Source organism: Neolamprologus brichardi, chromosome 9, assembly GCF_056152115.1.
Source record: "Neolamprologus brichardi isolate AB-2024 chromosome 9, ASM5615211v1, whole genome shotgun sequence".
In the NCBI taxonomy this organism is placed as follows: Eukaryota; Metazoa; Chordata; class Actinopteri; order Cichliformes; family Cichlidae; genus Neolamprologus; species Neolamprologus brichardi.
In genome coordinates this window covers 39802411-39822599 of record NC_142112.1, presented here as the reverse complement: position 1 = coordinate 39822599, position 20189 = coordinate 39802411, and the positions used below count along the sequence as shown (strand labels likewise).

At 46.8% G+C, this 20189-nt stretch overlaps 2 protein-coding genes across 2 annotated transcripts in view; one reads left to right on the top strand and one right to left on the bottom strand.

Annotated features, from left to right (window-relative positions):
• Nucleotides 1–10910, top strand: part of dnah5l (dynein, axonemal, heavy chain 5 like) — a 50112-nt gene extending 39202 nt beyond the window's left edge. Inside the window, exons 71-90 of the mRNA XM_087845538.1 lie at nt 887–1054; nt 1158–1262; nt 1745–1858; nt 1933–2109; nt 2828–3010; nt 3310–3480; nt 4819–5070; nt 5162–5288; nt 5368–5639; nt 5710–5874; nt 6175–6392; nt 6532–6587; nt 6685–6806; nt 6924–7074; nt 8516–8715; nt 8798–8986; nt 9580–9712; nt 9788–9996; nt 10072–10293; nt 10575–10910. Coding sequence (XP_087701664.1) covers nt 887–1054; nt 1158–1262; nt 1745–1858; nt 1933–2109; nt 2828–3010; nt 3310–3480; nt 4819–5070; nt 5162–5288; nt 5368–5639; nt 5710–5874; nt 6175–6392; nt 6532–6587; nt 6685–6806; nt 6924–7074; nt 8516–8715; nt 8798–8986; nt 9580–9712; nt 9788–9996; nt 10072–10293; nt 10575–10808 — 3468 coding nt within the window. The 3' untranslated portion in view covers nt 10809–10910. The remainder of the gene's footprint in view (nt 1–886; nt 1055–1157; nt 1263–1744; nt 1859–1932; nt 2110–2827; nt 3011–3309; nt 3481–4818; nt 5071–5161; nt 5289–5367; nt 5640–5709; nt 5875–6174; nt 6393–6531; nt 6588–6684; nt 6807–6923; nt 7075–8515; nt 8716–8797; nt 8987–9579; nt 9713–9787; nt 9997–10071; nt 10294–10574) is intronic.
• Nucleotides 10911–12635: 1725 nt separating this feature from the next.
• Nucleotides 12636–17879, bottom strand: cavin4b (caveolae associated protein 4b). The gene is made up of 2 exons (XM_006809274.3): nt 17201–17879; nt 12636–13729 (listed from the first exon to the last, which is right to left on the bottom strand). The coding sequence occupies exons 1-2, from the start codon at nt 17561–17563 to the stop codon at nt 13154–13156; spliced, it is 939 nt and encodes a 312-aa protein (XP_006809337.1). The 5' UTR covers nt 17564–17879; the 3' UTR covers nt 12636–13153.
• Nucleotides 17880–20189: the final 2310 nt, after the last annotated feature.

The window sequence follows — 20189 nt, the reverse complement described above, 5'->3', positions numbered from 1 at the left end:
ACAGACACACACACACACACACACGCAGACACAGACATCTGTGTCTGCGTGTGTGTGTGTGTGTATATGACACACACACACACACAGACACACACACAGACACACACAGACACACAGAGGCACACACACACAGACACACACACAGACACACAGACACACACACAGACACACACAGACACACAGAGGCACACACACAGACCCACACAGACACGCACAGACACACACACAGACACACACACAGACACACACACAGACACACAGAGGCACACACACACAGACACACAGACACACGCACACACACACACACACAGACACGCACACACACAGACCCACACAGACACACACAGACACACACACAGACACACACACACCTACACAGACGCACACACACAGACACACACACTCACACACACACACACACAGACACACACACACACACACACACACATACACTCATGTGTGTGTGTGTGTGTGTGTGTCTGTGTGTGTGTGTGTGTGTGAGTGTGTGTGTCTGTGTGTGTCTGTGTGTCAGGGGGAAACTCCCCTCTCATGTTCTCATCACCTGCTGTCTCTCTCCGTGTGTCACATACCTGCTAAGCTGTGGATCTCTGAGGCCGGCGCTCCGCCTGGAGAACCTCGGAGCATCAGCTGATCCATCCGTCTGCTGTCTGTCATTATAAAGTCCTGCTTTATGTTCATGTTTATATTATCATAAGATTCTGTTTACTTTGACATCATCGTGATAAAACATAAAGACAGGAAATGCAGCAAGAAGCCAAACAGACATCCCGCTGCAGTAAAACGATTCTAAGTTCGTAGATCTGCACTGAGAGCAGATTTCATGAACGCATGAACTGAGGTGATGTTTGACGTCTCGGTGCTGCAGGACTCCATCACAGAGGAGGTGGTGGAGCTGCTCGCTCCTTACCTCCACATGGACGACTACAACATGGAGACGGCCAAGAGGATCTGTGGGAACGTGGCGGGGCTCTGCTCCTGGACTCAGGCCATGGTCGACTTCTTCAGCATCAACAAGGAGGTTCTTCCTCTGAAGGTGAACGCAGAGCTGTCAGTATCCATGAGAGCAGGAGCCAGCCTGACACAGGCGCTCATTATAGTGTGTGTGTGTGTGTGTGTGTGTGTGTGTGTGTGCGCAGGCTAACCTGGCCATGCAGGAGGCCCGTCTGCTGGTGGCTCAGGCTGAACTCACTAAGGCTCAGGAACAGCTGGATGCTAAACAGCTGGAGCTGGACGCGGTGCAGGTAAAGCGTGTTTGTGTTACCGCTCTCAGACTGTCGTCTTAAAGACTGAACTGAAGTCAGTCAAATCTCTAATCATGAGGCAGTTTCCTGTTTCACTGTCACTGCAGGTTTTCGACTCTCTTCAGTTTTATTTGGGTTCAAAGTCTTGTAGAGTTTCTGTGCACAGCAGCATTTCAGCCTTGCTCTGTTTTGGTGGTTAAACAGCAGCCGTAACAGGAAATGATGGAAAATACAAACTTCATGGTCACTGGTTTGTTGTTTTTATGGTTTATTGAGTATTGAACCTTCTGAGAATCGTGACCATCTGTAGTTCAGCAGGTTGCTATCAGTTAAATCTGTCTTTGTGAAACTCGCTCAGTTGTTTGGACACTTTAGTTTTTCGTCTCCACTCATTTGGTACTCTCTCTTCTTTTTGCACTGATAACATTTTAATCGATTATTATGTTTAAAGTTTGGTAAATGTGTCTGATCTGAACCTTCAGGCGCTTTACGACGCTGCCATGAAGGAGAAGCAGGACCTGGAGGATGACGCCCAGGCCTGCCGCCGGAAGATGGCCAACGCTCGCGCTCTGATCGACGGCCTGGGAGGAGAAAAGGTCAGCTTCTACCTTCCATCCATCTAACGGTTCATTGGTTCCTTCATCTCACACCTCGTCTTGTTGTGCCTCAGGTCCGTTGGACCGACAGCAGCGTGGGGTTTCAGACTCAGATCAAACACCTGGTGGGGGACGTCCTTCTGGCCACAGGCTTCCTGTCCTACGCCGGCCCCTTTAACCAGGAGTACCGCAGCCTGCTGCTGATGCTGTGGAGGAAAGAGATGGAGGAGAAGCTCCTCCCCTTCAGTCCCGTAAGATGTCACGGCTGAATGTTTATACAGAGAATCCACAGACAGTAGGGGTGTGTCCCAGGGACACAGATACCTGCAGCTCAGACAAAGCAGCCATATTATTGGTCAGATGATGAAACGCATCACAGCCGCCTTGTTTCTGTTGGTTCTTAAACACGAGGAACCAAACCCTGCTGAACGAGCTCGTTCTGACCTGCTGATGATGTAACTCCGTTTCTCCTGCAGGAGCTGAACGTGATTGGTCTGCTGGTGGACAACGCCACAGTGAGCGAGTGGAACCTGCAGGGTTTACCCAGCGACGACCTGTCCATCCAGAACGGCATCGTGGTGACGAAGGCGTCCCGCTACCCGCTGCTGATAGACCCCCAGGGCCAGGGCAAGACCTGGATCCAGAACAGAGAGCGAGACCAGCAGCTGCAGGTGAGAGCGTCAGCGCGTGACTCAAAGTCCGAGCGCTTCGCTGACTGTTCGTGATTTTCTTCTTCTGTGGCTCAGGTGACGTCTTTGAACCACAAATACTTCCGTTCCCACCTGGAGGACAGCCTGTCTCTTGGGCGCCCCCTGCTGCTGGAGGACGTTGGTGAGGAACTGGACCCCGTCCTGGACAACATACTGGACAAAAACTACATCAAGTCTGGCTCCACTTACAAGGTAAAACAGCTGATCTGGCTAAACGAGGAAGAAGACACAGTAACGGATGTTTCTCCTCCTCCTGCAGGTGAAGGTTGGAGACAAGGAGGTGGATGTAATGAAGGGCTTCACGCTCTACATCACCACCAAGATGGCCAACCCAGCATACAGCCCTGAGGTCAGCGCCAGGACGGCCGTGGTGGACTTCACCGTCACTCAGAGAGGCCTGGAGGACCAGCTGCTGGGACGGGTCATCCTGCTGGAGAAGCAGGTCACTCCACCCGCCAGTTATCCAATCAGTGACGTAGTTAATGAGTTAGCTAGTTACATTTCCTACGATATGTTTGAAGGCCATTGTAGCGCTCGGCACGTCCGCATTAAGATGTTTTACACCACACACTGATGCTGTCTGCTTTATGTTGGTGGGAACGTCTGAACCCACGTGTCCGCCCAACATCTCAGCGGAGGCCAAACAGGCCACGAACAAAGATAACGTTTCTGTGCACTGAACTGAAGGTGGATTAAATATGTCTGCCCTCATTTTGAAATGATTCCCGTGTTCTGATGAAGGAGATGGAGGCAGAGCGAGTGAAGCTCCTGGAGGAGGTGACGTCCAACAAGAGGAAGATGCAGGAGCTGGAGGACAGCCTGCTGTTCAGGCTCACCAGCACACAGGGCTCGCTGGTGGAGGACCAGTCTCTGATCGAGGTGCTGAGCGTCACCAAGATCACCGCTCAGGAGGTACCAGCTGCTCCTTCACTGCGTCTCCTTATTGTCTGATGCATGTTTGTAATGTTCATCGAGGAAAACATTTAAAAATCATCAGCTGCACTCTATTAACATCCAAGAATAAAAGTCTGCAGCTGGAATGTGAAGAATAAATCCGCTGTAAGGTTTACAAAATGGGAGGGGGGGGGGGGGGGGGGGGCGCAGTATGAATAAAAAAAAAAAGAACTCTTGGACACTGCTAGCATCATTGACAGGTTTTTGATGGGGCTCCCACACAAACGCAAAGCAGGAGATGAAGCATCGCTGAATATGTTTCCAAACCAACTTCATTCTAAGCCAAAGACTAGAAAATATGATGAAGCAAATCTGCCCTTTGGCTTCACCTGCACAAGTGCAGAGGTAGGTCTCCCTGCAGGATTGGTTTTCCTGCGTCAGGAGCAGCTCTGGGCTGTTCAAATCACGGACAAACAGGATCCCAAATTCTTGATTTTTAGTTCACAAACACTTCTTGTAATGACTAACTACTCCTGACATGTTGGAGATGTTTGCTCTTTATACAGTAAAGTTACAGTGGGATACAAATAACATCAGACTGATCCTGCCACGATTTGTTCCCCCGGTTCAAATCACAGACAAACAGGATCCCACAGCTGTTTATGTTTTTAAACACATTTTGCACAGAGAGGCATTTTTTGAAAAATGTATTGATATCAATGTTGAATATTATTACACAGGAAAAAAACAACTACACGTAAAATAATCACAGCGTGACGCCTCTGCCTTTGTAAATGGAGGGACAGTAACTGCGTGTAAATATTAAAGATAGTCAGATTAACAGTATTTTGTTTCTATCTGCCATTCTGCAGTGTATCTCATGTAAACAATAACGTGGCGCACAGCGTGACGTGAAAAAAAGCACATACTTTTGACACTGCATGACAAACTCTGTATTCCTCGTCCACACATAAACGCAAAAACTGCGTTTTCGAAAATCTCCATCCTGACAGGATTTTTTAAAAATCTCAGTTTTCGGTGATTCGAAACGCCGTTTACGTGTGGACTAAAGCCCCAAACACATAGAAACAGCTGCATTTTCAAAATTACCCGTGTAAGTGTGGCGTAAAAGAGTTAGTACTTATATTATTGTTACCTGTAATTTATTGCAGTTTACTGTTATTTGTTTAATTATTTACTGAATGTTTGTGGTGTGAAATAAACTGCGATGGAGTTTGAAAACAAAATATGTGTGTGTGGTTGGAGGATGTGTTTGGGGGTGGTGGTAAAAAAAGTTTGGGAGCCGCTGAGCTAAAGGAACCTGTATGAAAGTCAGCGAGTCCTTTTATCTTCCAGGTAAGTGAGAAGCTGACGGTTGCCGCGGAGACAGAGGTGAAGATTAACCAGGCCAGGGAGGAGTACCGGCCAGTGGCCACCAGGGGGAGCATCCTCTACTTCCTGATTGTGGAGATGTCGCTGGTGAATGTCATGTACCAGACGTCGCTGCGGCAGTTCCTCGGGCTCTTTGATTCGTCCATGCAGAACTCGGCCAGGTCGCAGGTCACCTCCAAACGCATTAGCAACATCATCAGCTTCCTCACCTACCAGGTGCTCCTCATCAGCGCACACCTCAGGGCTGTCCTTTCTTTCCTGTAACGTGCACTTGAGTGGAGGTTCAGGATGTTTGTCTGTCCCTCAGGTGTACCGTTACACAGCCAGAGGTCTGTACGAGGAACACAAGCTGCTCTTCACTCTGCTGTTGGCTCTAAAGATCGACCTGCAGGCCCGAATCATCTCGCACGTGGAGGTGCTCACCTTCATCAAAGGTTACCTTCTCCTCCTCCTTTCTTCTCCTGCATCCTCCAGAGTCCTTTGAGAGTGAAAGTTGTTTCTCTCTCGGTGTAGGCGGAGCCTCTCTGGACCTGAACTCTGTAGAATCGAAGCCACGGCGCTGGATCCTGGACCAGACCTGGCTGAACCTGGTGCAGCTGTCCAGCCTGCCTGCGTTCTTCCAGATTCTGAACCAGGTGAACCAGAACGAGCGCGCCTGGAAAGCGTGGTTCGACCATCCAGCGCCAGAAGACGCCCCGCTGCCCGATGGCTACGAGGAGAAGCTCGACACCTTCCGGAAGCTTCTTCTCATCCGGAGCTGGTGCCCCGACCGGACCATCGCTCAGGTCTGACTGCTGATTTTATCTGACAGAGCAGACTGTGGTTAATGTGGAGGCTAACAGCTGATGGTTGCAGGCGCGGCGCTACATCTCAGAGTCTCTGGGCCAACAGTACGCCGAAGGCTCGGTCCTGGACTTGGACACCATGTTGGCAGAGAGCAACAACCGAACGCCGATGGTGTGTCTGCTGTCGATGGGCTCCGACCCGACTGAGAACATCGAGAGATTAGCCAAGAATAAGGTGAGGGCGAGTGAGTGAAAGGGCGGAGGTGAACGATGATGTAATAAAAAGGAAAAACATCGGAAACCGAAATAATTAATACATAAGTACGAATAATATAGTCATAAATCCTATTTAAGCAAATGATCGGATATTTACTTTAAACCTAAAAGGTGCAGCTGACCGGGGTACACAAGAAAATACAGAAATAATTTATGTGTATTTATAGAAAAATAGCTGAAAGTACAGGAGCAAAAGCAAATTAAGGAAAAATATTGATTTATTTTGTTAAAGCCTAGATTTGATTTTTTTTTGCTGCAGGGGGCGCCGTGCCATCCCATCTCCATGGGTCAGGGCCAAGAGGTTCACGCTCGCAGGCTATTGGCCAACAGCATGCTGGATGGCGGCTGGCTCCTCCTCCAGAACTGCCACCTGGGACTGGACTTCCTGGATGAGCTGCTGGAGACGGTCACATCAGCGGTGCCAGAGAGCGTGCACAAAGATTTCCGAGTGTGGCTGACGACCGACGTGCACCCCAGGTAACAATGACGAGGTCTGACGTCCTGCTTTAAGTCCTGGCGGCCCCTCTGCAGGTTTACTTTACGGCACATTTAGTCTCAGCTTAAACCTGCAGCTGTGTCTGCAGTGCTGCTTGACTGTGTTTGTGTTTGTGAGCAGGTTCCCCATCACCTTCCTTCAGTCCTCCATCAAGTTCACCAATGAACCTCCTCTTGGTAGGAGACGTGATCCTGATGAACTCGTGAATTTTTATTGATCCTCCGCTCTCCGCTTTCACTTTCCCACTTATTTTATTTTATCTGTCGGCATCAGGCATGAAAGCCGGTCTGAAGAGGACTTTTAATGGTGTCACTCAGGACCAGCTAGAGATCAGCAACCTGCCTCAGTGGAAGCCTCTGCTGTACGCCGTGGCCTTCCTCCACACCACCGTGCAGGTATCTGCCAACACCCACACGATCAGATTCATAAATCCACCGTTTCTTTGTGGAAAACAGCTCCTGTAAGATCATTCTGATGTTATCATTTCTCCTTCTTCTTCTTTATCCCATCAGGAGCGTCGTAAGTTCGGTCCGCTCGGCTGGAACATCCCCTACGAGTTCAACCAGGCAGATTTTACCTCCAGCATCCAGTTTGTGCAGAACCACCTGGACAACCTGGACGTGAAGAGAGGCGTGAACTGGAGCTGTCTGCGCTACATGCTTGGTCAGTCTCTTTAAACCTGCTCTGCTCTTTCCACCGCTAACGTTTCATTGCACTGTCACTTGGTGTTCGCTCTCTCTGTGGTAGAGTATCACTTCCTGTTCCTGCTCAAACACAGTGGTGTTTTGAGTAGCTTATCTCCTTAGCAATTTAATTAAAAACTGTTAGATACATTCTTTTTTCATAGTATAATCTTCACGTGCTTCATCCGAAGCACACTTTCTGTGTCCTCACTACCTAATTTATAGCCAAAGTATTCACTCACTGTTTCTGTACTGTTTCGCTAGCTTAGCTTAGCTCGTAGCCGACTCGCCAGCAGCATGGCCTCTTCACCTGTCCCTCCTGCATTTTCCTGCTCATTGTGTCAGTAGTTTAGTTACTCCTCGGCCTCCTTAAGCGGTAATGATTCTTGTAACAAATGTAGCATATTTGCAGCTCTGGAGGCCAGGATTACTGAATTGGAGACTCGGCCTCCCGCTCTTCATTCACCCGCAGCTAGCCAGGCAAGAGGGCGGCTAGGTGACGGTGATGAGGAAGCATAGTCTTAAACAGAAGCAAACCTTCGATGTGGGCTTTAAAGATAATTGGCAAACCTTCTGGAGGAAACCTGGTCTTGTTAGGAGAGACGGCATCCATCCCACTTTGGATGGAGCAGCTCTCATTTCTAGAAATATGGACAAATTTATTAAACCCCCCAAAATTTGACTATCCAGAGTTGGGACCAGGAAGCAGAGTTGCAGTCTTACACGCCTCTCTGCAGCTTCTCTCCTCCTGCTACCCCCCAAAAACCCATCTCCATAGAGACTGTGTCAGCTCCCAAAAAGACAAAAAACAAACTAAAAACCAGCAACAAACAACTTAAAAATAAACAATTACAAAGAAAGAACAATACAGTATCCACATCTGAACCAAAGAGTAAAACAGTGAAATGTGGATTATTAAATATGAGGTCTCTCTCCTCCAAGTCTCTGTTAGTACATGACTTAATGATTGATCAACAAATTGATTTACTCTGCTTTACAGAAACCTGGTTGCAGCAGGATGATTATGTTAGTTTAAATGAATCAACACCCCCGAGTCATTCTAACTACCAGAAACAGCGAAGCACAGGCCGAGGAGGAGGTGTGGCAGCAATTTTTCACACCAGCCTATTAATCAACCAAAGACCCAGACAGACTTAATTCATTTGAAAGCCTGATGCTTAGTCTTGTCTACCCCAGCTGTGAAACTCAGAAACCAGTCTTACTTTTTATCATCTATCGTCCACCTGGGCCTTACACAGAGTTTGTCTGATTTCTCAGTCTCAGACTCAGACTACATGCTCGGTCAGTCTCTTTAAACCTGCTCTGTTCTTTCCACTGTAACGTTTCATCCATCAGATTATGAGAGAAACCTCCAGGTCTCCAGAAATCTTCCTGACTCTTTCTTCACGTCTGCTCTCCAGGTGAAGTCCAGTATGGCGGTCGGGTGACGGATGACTTGGACAAACGGCTCCTCAATACGTTCACACGTGTCTGGTTCAGTGAGAGCACCTTCAGTGAAGCTTTCTGCTTCTTTAAGGGCTACAGCATCCCTGCCAAGGCCAAGAGCATCCAGGAGGTCCTGCAGCACATTGAGGGGCTGCCGCTGGTCGACTCACCGGAGGTCCGAGCACGCTCAGAGACGGGACGCGTCCACACTGAGGCAGTACTAGCCCAGTCACATGTCACATTTCTCCTGTTTACAGGTGTTTGGACTCCACCCCAACGCTGACATCACCTACCAGACCAACCTGGCGAATGACACGCTCAGCACCATAATCAACATCCAACCGAAGGACACCGGAGGCGGGGCCGGGGAGACCAGGGAGGCCAGCGTGCAGAGACTAGCCAATGAGATGCTGGAGAAGCTGCCACCTGACTACATCCCACATGAGGTGTTTGTTTAGCACCGAACGGCCGACCCAAAACTCGACGAAGAACACAATCCCACCAATCAGCCGCCAGCTAGCTTAGCTTAGCATGAATACTGGAAACAGCTGAGCTGCTGTGTAAGCAACAAGCTGCCAAGTTAAAAACAAAAATGTGCTCATGTTCAAAGCAGCTTTGTTAGGATCAAGAAACACACGCAACTCAAACAAACAGTGTGCTAATACACGAGTGTCAGAGATGCAGGTGAGCAGATTTGGGTACGTTTGGACCGAGCCAGGGTAGCTTTTTCCTGTTTCTAATGTTTATGCTAAGCTAATATTATTGAACTTTGATAGGAAGTGAAAAAGAATGCAGAGATAAATATGACAATAAAGCACAGTGTGGTTGTACTCTAGAGCCCGGCTGCTAACCCCGACCGTCGCCCAGTGAATGATGGAAACGAGTGAATAGATTTCAGACAGCAGATTTGTCAGCATCTGATTCTTTTAGATGAATTCAGACTTTAAATCATCAGCAGAATCTGGCATCTCTGAACCATCAAACACGAACACGTTCATGAGTCCTCTGGAGAAACATGACGTCTCTGTGTGTTTTGAAGGTCAAAGGTCAACTCCAGAAGATGGGTCCTCTTCAGCCAATGAACATCTTCCTCCGACAGGAGTTGGACCGAATGCAGCGTGTCATCAGCAGCGTACGGAGCACGCTCACTGACCTCAGACTGGCCATCGATGGTCAGTCTCACACACACACACACACACACACACCTTCACTGAGGCTCGATCTGACTCGTGTTCCCGCCGTTGCAGGGACCATCATCATGTCTGAAGACCTGCGCGACGCCCTCGACAGCATGTTCGATGCTCGGATCCCGCGCCTGTGGCTGAGGCTCAGCTGGCCGTCAGCCACGCTCGGCTTCTGGTTCAGCGAGCTGCTGGAGAGGAACCAGCAGCTCCGCGCGTGGATCAGCGCCGGCCGGCCCAACCAGTTCTGGCTCACCGGCTTCTTCAACCCGCAGGTTGATTTGTTGTTCCGGAAATCTGGAGGTTTGGAATTCTTCAGTTTTCTTTCCGAATGTTTTTTGTTTCTTTAGGGTTTCCTGACCGCCATGCGCCAGGAGACGACACGCTCCAACCTGTCCAAGGGCTGGGCCTTGGACACGGTCACCCTTAGCAACGATGTCACCAAGATGATGAGGGAGGACGTCTCAGCTCCGCCCCCTGAAGATGTGGGTGGAGTCTATATCTATGGCCTCTTTCTGGATGGAGCGGGATGGGACAGACGTGGCGCCAAACTTGCTGAGGCTCCGCCCAAAGTTAGTATTTTTAAAATCAGTGTTTTTTTTACTTAAATTAAAATAATAAACTGAAGCTTTAAAAAACTTCAGCGTTCAAAAGTCCAACGTTTTACTGTTTCTGCATTTTTTTATAAATTAACATAAAAATATTTTAAGAGTTTTTAAAAGATTAATCTAATGAAAAATTATGAATTTTAAATTGATTTAGAAACTAAATCTAAACTAAAATTTAGGAACTAAATGAAATCAAAGTGTTTTTGTTTTTGCTCAGTAATAATAAGTTTGTCTCGGCCCCTCAGGTCCTCTTCACCCCCCTCCCTGTGGTCCACGTCTTCGCTGTCAGCTCAGCCAACATGGCCGACAGTAAGCGTCCCCCTGGCGGCGGGGGGGCGGTCAGCCTGTACTCGTGTCCCGTCTACAAGAAGCCTCGACGCACCGACCTGAACTACATCTTCTCCCTGCAGATGAGGAGCGTGCAGCCGCCCGAGCACTGGACGCTGCGAGGCGCCGCGCTGCTCTGCGACTGCAAGTGATCCAAACGTTGTTGTTCCACAGACACGGACAGACACTCACCGTGGGGCTCTGCTGCGTCTCACTCAGATCTCCCCACAGTTTCAATTTGAGCTTTTTTATTCTGAAGTTCCGAGATTTTCCATTTTTCTTCAGCACCAAACGTGTTTGTAGGTTTTTAGTCTGTTAAATTTATGAAAATCAAAATGTTTCCACCTCTTCTCTCTGCAAGTCTCTAATACTACTACTACTACTACTACTACTAATAATAATAATAATAATACTAATAATAATAGAAACATTAATGATCGTGTATGTGACCTCACACAGTAAAGCTGATGTGAGGATCATCACAGTTTTGGTGGTTGTATGAACTTAATGCATAAAATAATAATTTGTTTTAAAAAACTTTCCATCTGTCATTTCCTGAGTGTTTCAAAATAAAAGTCCTCTCTTTCATGTTTTGGATGTGAGGCTGTTCCTGTGATGCCTTCAAATCTGTTTCAGTCTGCAGTTTTTTACACTTCCGACCCAAAGTGACTCAAACATTTACTTAAAAGAGGTTTCTGTTCATCTGGGTTTTCCTGCTCAGCAGCGCTAAACAGGCAAAAGCAGAAACACACAGAAAGAAAACAGGAAAATATGTGTTTCTGTGAACAACGCAGCAGCAAAATGAAAGACCAGGATTTATTTTTTAATGATTGACAAAAACATTAAATGATCATGTTTATTTTCACATAAATGTTCCATCGGTCCTTCTTTTAGAAGAAGTTTAGAAATTAAAAATACTAATAACACACCAGGAAAAAGCCGACAGCACAAGTCCTGAAAGGCTTAAAGAGAAAATAAACGCACAAAGAATGAAACAAAAAGGCACAAAACCTCAAAACAAGAGTGAATTAAATCTGACCGACACACAAAGATGCTAAAAGCCCCAAACATGAACCTGTGAGGTCATTAATGCCTGTGTGTGTGTGTGTGTGTGTGTGTGTGTGTGTGTGTGTGCATGTTTACATGTCTTTGTGGGGACCAAAATGCCCGTCCCCACAAGTTTGAAGACATTTTTGAGACTCAGGATGTGGTTTTAGTGTCAGGGACAGTCGGGTCAGGGTTAGGCATTCAGTCTTAATGGTTAGAGTAAAAGGCTGAGGAGAGCATGATGTCAAATAGATGTCCCCACAAGGATATGAAAACACAACCGTGTGTGTGTTACTGTGAATTTGTGAGACAAGTGAAGATTTCAGAATCAGTGAGAAATGTTTCACTTCCTGTTGGTGAAGAAGAGCAGACTCCTCTTCAGCCACAGAAATGAAGAATCATTGATGAGTCCAGATGAACAAAAACAAGTGTTTACTGCTCCACGCTGCACGAATCTGAGTCAAAATCACTCAGACGCGCCCACATAGGCATTCCACTAAAACCATGTGACCACCTTTGAACCTGTCGTGAGTATAATTTTAGAATTTTCACTTTATTTTGAAAGAACACATTTGCAGGAAGTGCGGCTGCTGCAGAAACTCTTCACTTTTCACTGGCTTTAATGTTGAAGGTTTCTCCAGATGTGGAACATTCATGCTAAACATTCAACATCTGACGAGCGTCTCTGTGTAAAACACTGACAAACTCAAACTTTATACGGTAACTGACAGATTTATTCCTCCATTTTCAGGCTTTTCACAATGAACTTGGATTAGTTTGATGCTTTTAAACACGTTGGTGAATAAAACCAGCCAAGAGGCTGATTCCTGCAGAGGAGGAGGCAGAGTGGAGGAATCTGCAGGTTCTGTCTCTAACACACAACCAGAGCTTCAATCATAACGAGCACATAATAAAACCATGATCCCGTTACTAACACTGATGCTTTTACACTTTAGGACCCTCGAGACCTCTGCTGCTCAGCCGTCCTGATCGCTGCCTCCACTTTAACCAGTGCCAGAGGCTGTAACCTCCGATCATTTCACCTGCACCGACAGCAAAACTCTTCTCCACAACCAAACGTGCCATAAACCATCACAGCTTCATCATCAGCTCAGTCTCAGCAACATGCAGACGACCGAGCAGCAGAAACTCTGCAGGGAACGTCTGACGTCTGTTCTTCAGTTTTCCCAGCTCACTGTTTATTGAACATGAGACAGAAAAATAACTTCACTCAGGATTTGATGGTAAATGTCCGGAAGCACACTTGCTCTCAGGAGCCGGGTTTGATGTTCAGTCTGATTGGATCTGTTCTCTGCTCGCTTCCTTCAAGTGTTCAACACAAAATAATCTTTATTTTACTTTTTAATGAATCATTTATTCTTGTACAGCTACCCAAAAACCTTCCTCTCAGTGTGTCTCAGAAGTCCAAAGAAAGGGCGCAGCTCTGGTTTTAGGACAGCTGCTTCATGTCGTACATCGGCACCTCAGATCCCTCCGCTCTGCCCTCGTCTTCAGCCGGCCTGGCGGCGTGAGGGCTGGACTTGCGGCCCTTGGGAGGAGGGACGGGCAGAGCTCCTTCCGTGACGCCCTCGGCTCCCTCCTGGCCCTCTGCCACAGTCCTCTCCTTCTTCAGGTTGAGCTTGGCTGGGACACTCTTGGTGATGGTGTCCTTCAGCTTCTCTCCCGACTGCTTCAGCCTTTCGCCAGACTGGCGGATCTTCTCGCGCCTCTCGGCCGTCACGATGCGCTCGCCGAGTTTGTTCACCTTGGTGCCCAGGTTCTCGCGGGTCTTGCTCATGTTCTCCTTGGAGAAGGTGGCTTTGAAGCTCTCGATGCGCGTCAGCCCCGTCTTCTTTATGCGGCTGGCTGCTGAGGAGTCGGCCTCCTCCACCACCATGTACTCCTCGTCCGACTCTGGAGGGAGCTCGAACTTGTCGGGCTCCACCTCGGCACTGGCCCGGGCCCCGCTGCTGCTGGGCTCCTCTGGCTCGTTTCCCGGGGCGACGGATTTCACCTCCTGGTCACCCTGAGAAACAGAGAGAGAGAGCAAAGAACAAGCTTGAAAACAAACCGATTCAATGGTCCATTTTTTCAGCAGTGATGTCAGATGTAATTGTGTCTTTGTATGAAGTGTGTCATGCAGACTTGTGCTGGGCCGTGATCCTGCATCCAGAAATAACCTGCAGCACCTGTTTCTGCAGCTCAGCGCGCGCCTGCAGGAAGCTAATATCAGCTAGCAGCGCAGAGCAACACGGGATCGCTTTCAGCTCCAGGCTGCGTCACGCCGTGCATCTGTCTGTAACTCTGAGATCAGGTTACGCAGAAAAACAGAGAGTGAAGCTACAGCTCCACAGTCCCACTCATTCATACTGGGAGCTGCCCAGTAAACCTGCAGTCTGACCCCACAGCCTAGCAAACACCAGCAGCAGGTGTGCTGCTTAAACCAGCCTCCAGTTCAATCAACTCAATGAAAACAGTCCAGATGAGACTGTTTATAATGTTGATCTGCAGTGAATTAGATGTGCTGTGAGCATCATGTGCAGCAGTTTGGACACCAGAGCGGAAAAGAGCCGATCAGGAAATCCGAGCCGCCATCCTGTCGTCTCAGGAAGTTGAAGTTCATACTTTGACGATGGGATCCATAAACGTTGGGCTCAAGTTACTTTGAAATGTTGGCGTTCACTGAATGCAGATCACATGGAAATGAATCTAATCAGCAACATGATCCATGAAACATGGACAATCTGGTTACTTATGGATGGTTTGAAAACAAACATCAAAGCTGAACTGATGTTACAAAATGTTCAGATTCTGAAAACCATTTTTATATTCAGCTTTTACATTTGGTCGACTTTAATCAGTTACACTGTTATTGCCGTCACACTGTTTATTCCTCATCAGTCTGTTTGATGCTGTAAAAAATGTTTTTCACGACATTTTTTAATGTTTCTGTTCCCAATCTGCTCAGACATCTTTGAGTTATTTGTCTGAATAATCCTGCAGTTAAACCCAAATGAACCTGTTACTTAACTTGTAGTTAGCATGCTAACAGAAGCATCACAGATGTGACACCTGATATGTTTGAGCTGACATTTCCACAGCTCTGATGAACACAGCACACTCAGAGCTGAGCTTCACAGCAGGAAGCAGCTAATGAACGGTAAAAAATCAGCCTCTAAATCGCTCTGATCATCCTGCTGTCATCAGGTTCATCTGTACACAAACCGACTGTGAGGCTGTTTGATGCTGAACGCACAGCAGTGACTGTGTGCATCTTTCTGAGGTCATCTTTCCTGAGCTGAGACCAGGACTGAAACCCGAGCTGGATGGACTCGTCCAACAGCAAACAGTTTAACCATTTGACTCATTCTTTGTGGTTTAAAAAAAGGAAACTCGGGGACTGCAGGAGCGATGGCCAAATATGGAGGGTCGAAGGCTATGAGCCCATCTGACCTCCTGACATGGGTTGTGTGCTGAGTCCCCACAGCTTTTGCTTCTACTGGGAGGATTTCCTCCATCAGTCTAACTGGGAGCAGCTAATGAAATGATTCATAGCCAGAGAGAGAGTGAGGGAGGGCAGTCAACTATATTAGGAGATGGAGGAGCTGCAGACTCAGAATAACCTGGTTTGTCAGCAGTCAGCTGGCTCAGTCACTTACAGTACAGCAGCTCTGTGAGCTCAACATGCTTCATCTTCTTCTTACTGCTGTGGAAAAGAAGCAGTGGGGAGGTGTTTCCTAAAGAGGCCTTGGTGGATGTGACTGCCTGCTGTGTAAAAGTCACAGCTCTACATGAGAGAAAACTGCACAGTCACAGTGTCGTTTATTTAGTCAGAGTGTGATCGTCACTCATTAAGTCTCTGAGAGCTTCAGGATGAGCACAACCACCAAACATCAGCGTTCGTCTAAGAACCGAGAACGTAGCGTCACATCAACTCGTCATCTCGAGTTGATGTGAAAATTCACAAAACGTAAACAAACATGGAAGTCTTTCCTATTTCTGCTTCCATCCCACACGGCGTGATGTTTGCATTTCTGTGTGGCCTCACTGACGGGCAACCTGACGCAGTAACAGAACCACGCCCTGCAGTCACCGCACTAGCTTACATGCTAACTTGAATGCTGAATTCACTGCGTCACTTAAAGTGAATGTTTTAATGTTTAACAAGTGCTTAAATGAGCTGATTCTTCACACAGTGAACTAAAAGCAATGCTCTTTGATGAAATTAGGTTTCTTTGTGTAACGAAGCATCAGTGTCTCTTTATTGCATAAAATTTACAAATGTGTGTTTGCATCTTTGAGCGTTGCTGGTTTAACAGCTCATCTTTGTGTAAAAATTCTCAGTTATAAAAAGATAAATAATAATCTTTTTATAACTGTTAATAATAATAATGATAATCTGAAATCAATAATACGTGAGCTGCACACAAGTCTGAAATCAGTCCTCTTTTACTTTAGTTTTCTAAAGTACATGGCTCGCTGTGAGCTTCAGGTCTGTGCGGTAACCTTTCAGCACACTGAAGCTTATCCAGGGCTAAAATAACCGCGTCACTGTCATGCTGCCAGCTGCTAACTGTGAAGGCCAAAGAAGTAAAATGAATCCCGGTGTGCTCGTTGCTATTTCAAACCTCAGAGGTTGAGACTGAGACTTTCATCGGCTGGTGTGAATCTTAAAAGAACGTGAATCAACAGTGACATAAAAACAAAACGAGGTGGTCACAAACATGTTCTCAAAGAACACAACAGGCATGTTAAAGTCCAGTAAAGATCACAACTGCAGCTCACTTTGAGTTTAACATCAGTGACCACCACCCATCAACAGTTTGTGTACTTCATAAAAACATCCTCGGACTTTTCTTGGAATTAAAGTTTGCCTTCCAGACCTGGAGGCAAGCGAATGCCTATTTTAGACATAAACCAGCTGGATCCAGCTTTACAGTCATCATTCGTCAAACACCAGCTGGCCTTATTAACTTGTACAGTCCAAAAGTTCAGTTTGTCCCCTGATGAAACCGGCTGCCAGGATTACTATGGTCTAAATAAATAATGATGCAGAGGCTCAAACCCCACAGAACCCCAAAGTGAGCCAATCCATTACTCTGGCTTCTTAATAAAGAAATAAAATAAAGTCTCTTTCTAAGATTTAGGATTTTTTGTGCTGATAAAACAATGCTAACTGCACTGGTGCTGTATGGTAGGAGCATTTCACCAGGCCACCTTTAGACACAGAGGCTAATCCAGTCCCCCGGGCTGGTAGCTCCAAATTATATCTTTATTATTGGAATTGGTTTTGCTGGTGTTGACTGTTGACAACTGCTGATTTTGTTTGGGTTTGTCATTTCAGATCTACTGAATCAACCATCCACTGATCTTCAAACAAGAAGAACTACGTCAGTAATAATTGGATGTCCAGAAGGACTGTCTCCAACATTCCTTGATCCATGAAGCATATTAAGAACAAGAACTTTCTGATACAGAGAACGCGTGAGAGTCTTACCTGATAAATGACCACCCTGAACTTGTTCTTGGCGAGGAGGTCACCCTGAGTGGCCTCCACCTTCTTGACCCTGATGTTCTGGTTCTCCACACGCACCCTGACATCCTTGATGTGCCGGCTGACCTTCCGTGTTTTCTCCAGCAGCCGGTCGACGGTAGAGCTGGTGTTGGCGTGCTCGTTGGTCAGTTTGACAACATCGGCCTGGATGGTTTTGACCGTGCTCTCCAGCTCAAGCTGACGCTCCTCCATGCGCTGCTGTGTGACCTGGACGCTGTCCATGAGGCCCGCCACGCGTTCCAGCAACGCCATGATGCTACCCGCATCATCTCCGCCACCAGTCGTCATCCCCGGTTTATCGGTCATTCTTGCTGCTTGGTTTGCTGGTAATATTCTCGTTGCTCGGTCGATCGACTGTTTGTGTCCAGTGATCCAGAGATAAAAGGAACAAAGTAATGAGGAAGAGGAGGATGACTTGGACAGGCAAACTCCAGTAAAATGTACTCCAGTTAAGAGTGAAATTTGAAAGATGTGAAGAACAAAGATATGAATTTAAGGATGACTGTCGAAACACTGGGAATATCCAAAGGAAGACCTCAGAAAGGAAAATTAAAGAAAGCAGGAGGACCAGATCACCCCTCTACGACTGGAGGGTGACCCTGAAACTGTTCAGATCAACTCATAGACTCCACCCTACTGGGAGAGAAAGGCAGGGGGTGGGGGTGATCGGAGTCAAGAGGAGGGACGGAGGGAGGCTAAAAAGAGATGAGCTAAAATGCAGTGGGAGCGTTAAAGGGGAAGGTGGATCGGAGCTAAAATCCTCTTTAGTCAGTATCATAGCTGCAGTTTAAATGCACCCAGACTGAAAGACGTTACAGAGCAGTGAGGATCACGTTGATCTGACTTGGTCAGTCATGTTGAGGCCCTGAGGAACACCGAACTAGCCAAAACCTTCCATCAATCAGAGGATTTTTAAGTGGAAATGGATATTACGGGAATGCATGTGTTAATGAGCGAGAGAGATAAAGAGTGACATGGATCCCAGCTTCTCTCTGTGTTCTCGGCTGCTAAAAATACAGCGAGGGTAAAGTGACTCCCTGTGCTTCTTTGGGACGTGAGCATATTAAAAGGAATGGAAACCCCCTCCCATCTATTTCTCCACATCCATCTATCCCCCATCACCTTTTCACTTCTTCTGTCTTAATCCCTCCCTCCAGGTTTAGACGTTTTTGGCACCCCAGGCCTCCAAATGAGCATTCATGATGCTAACACTCGCCTTCACTGCCATCTTTGTTCTTGACTTGAGCCGGGTAGTCCAAGGCTGTGTCCCAATTCAGGGTCTGCACGCTTGAAGTACGCATTTTAAGTGTGATTAAGTCACCGCCACGCGACGACGGCGGTCCCAATCCGAAGTGTACTTCAAATGCATACTCCAAATGCGCCATCGATTTCCCCAAATATCAAGCGTGGTCCGGTGCACGCTTCGTGGTCCCATATATCCCACAATTTATAGCGCGGCGGTGGATGAGGATAATTTTGCCGCAAAATACGGCAGAAGGGAGCGGCTGAAGAGTGAACTGTCAAAAGTAAGTACTGAATATGACGTCACTTATTTATGTGCGAATGTTTAATAACGAAGAACATTAAAACATTGCTGTTGGCCACATGTCGGCAAAGTTATGTGACATTAGTGATGTTTGTACTTTCAGCATTGTGTGTAACGTTTCTCGCGGTTAGTATCATAGTTGCTAGGCAACCTGAACAGCGCGACGAAGGCTAGACCGTCCCATTTCACAAGCCTCTCACTTCCGCACTTCTCGTACGCACCGTATGTAGTACGCTTACTTCAATCGTGCAGACCCTGAATTGGGACACAGCCCAAGTTTGGATAAGGAAGTGGAGCAAGAGATGGGAGGAGCAAGCAGTCAACATCACGTTGTGATAGGCTGAGTTAACTTTCAGTCAAAGTGAACACATTTTAAAATCATGTCAAGTTCTGCTAGCTCACATGCTAATTTTCAAACGCCAGATTTTAGTAGGAGCATAAAGAAGTGTTCAGTGGGAACGCAGAGGCACGATCGAACTGTGACAGGAGGCAGAAACACTTAGTATTGTTGTTTTATAACACTTAATACTTCTTGATAGGTTCAGTTACACTCGTCTGGGTGCCGGAGTTTCTGCTTTACTGTATTAAACTCTTACAAAGCTAAAGTTTGAACTGGCCCAACAGAACCACAGATATATTCTTTTTCATTCATGTTATAATCTGATGTCACCCACTGAGTTGTAGCTGGCACCTACAGTTAGCACATAGCATGTAGCCTTTGCCAGTTAGCTAATTTATCACAATATTTGCAAAACCATGACCTGTGCTTAATGGTCCAGCTTGCCCACTAAACCCATAAGTTAGCAGTAACATACTGGTCTTCCTAGAAGTTCAGCTTGAGTCTTCCAGGTACAGACATATACTCGGTTGACAGTCTGACAACTGCGGCTAATTACTGCGATGATAGTGAATAAAAAGACGATCCTAGAGAGGTCGAGCGGGGAATTCCTGATAAAATGACAAAGGGAAGAAGGAAGAGGAAACACTTATGGAAATGTTTGGACATTTACTTTAGGAAAAATGGGAAATAAATGCAGTGATTTATTGCAAACATGCAAGCATACATGGAAAAATAGTATCTAAGGCAAAAACAGAGTTTGTAGTAATTCTACCTTGATGCTTAAAAGTCAGTATTCTTTATGAACACCTTTATTCTTCAGCTCAGTCTGAACTCTGTCATCTCTGTAAGTTACCACTTCAGTCATGCTGGCGTCCGGCTCTGGGGAGGCCGATCCATGACTGACAGAGTTCCTCTGTCTGTTTCTATCCAGATGTGCTTTCACTGCACTGGCAGTGTGTTTGGATCAGTATCATGCTGAAACATGAAGCTGCTGATAATCAGATGTCTCCAGATGTTCCTGAATGGTGGCTCAGATTCTGATGTAA

What these genes read in the sequence shown, in the direction of transcription:
- cavin4b (XM_006809274.3), bottom strand. Translation starts at nt 17,563, where the DNA reads ATGACCGATAAACCGGGGATGACGACTGGTGGCGGAGATGATGCGGGT. An exon ending in TCAGGGTGGTCATTTATCAG is followed by an intron (nt 13,730 to 17,200) that starts GTAAGACTCTCA and finishes TCTGTTTCTCAG; the next exon opens with GGTGACCAGGAGGTGAAATC.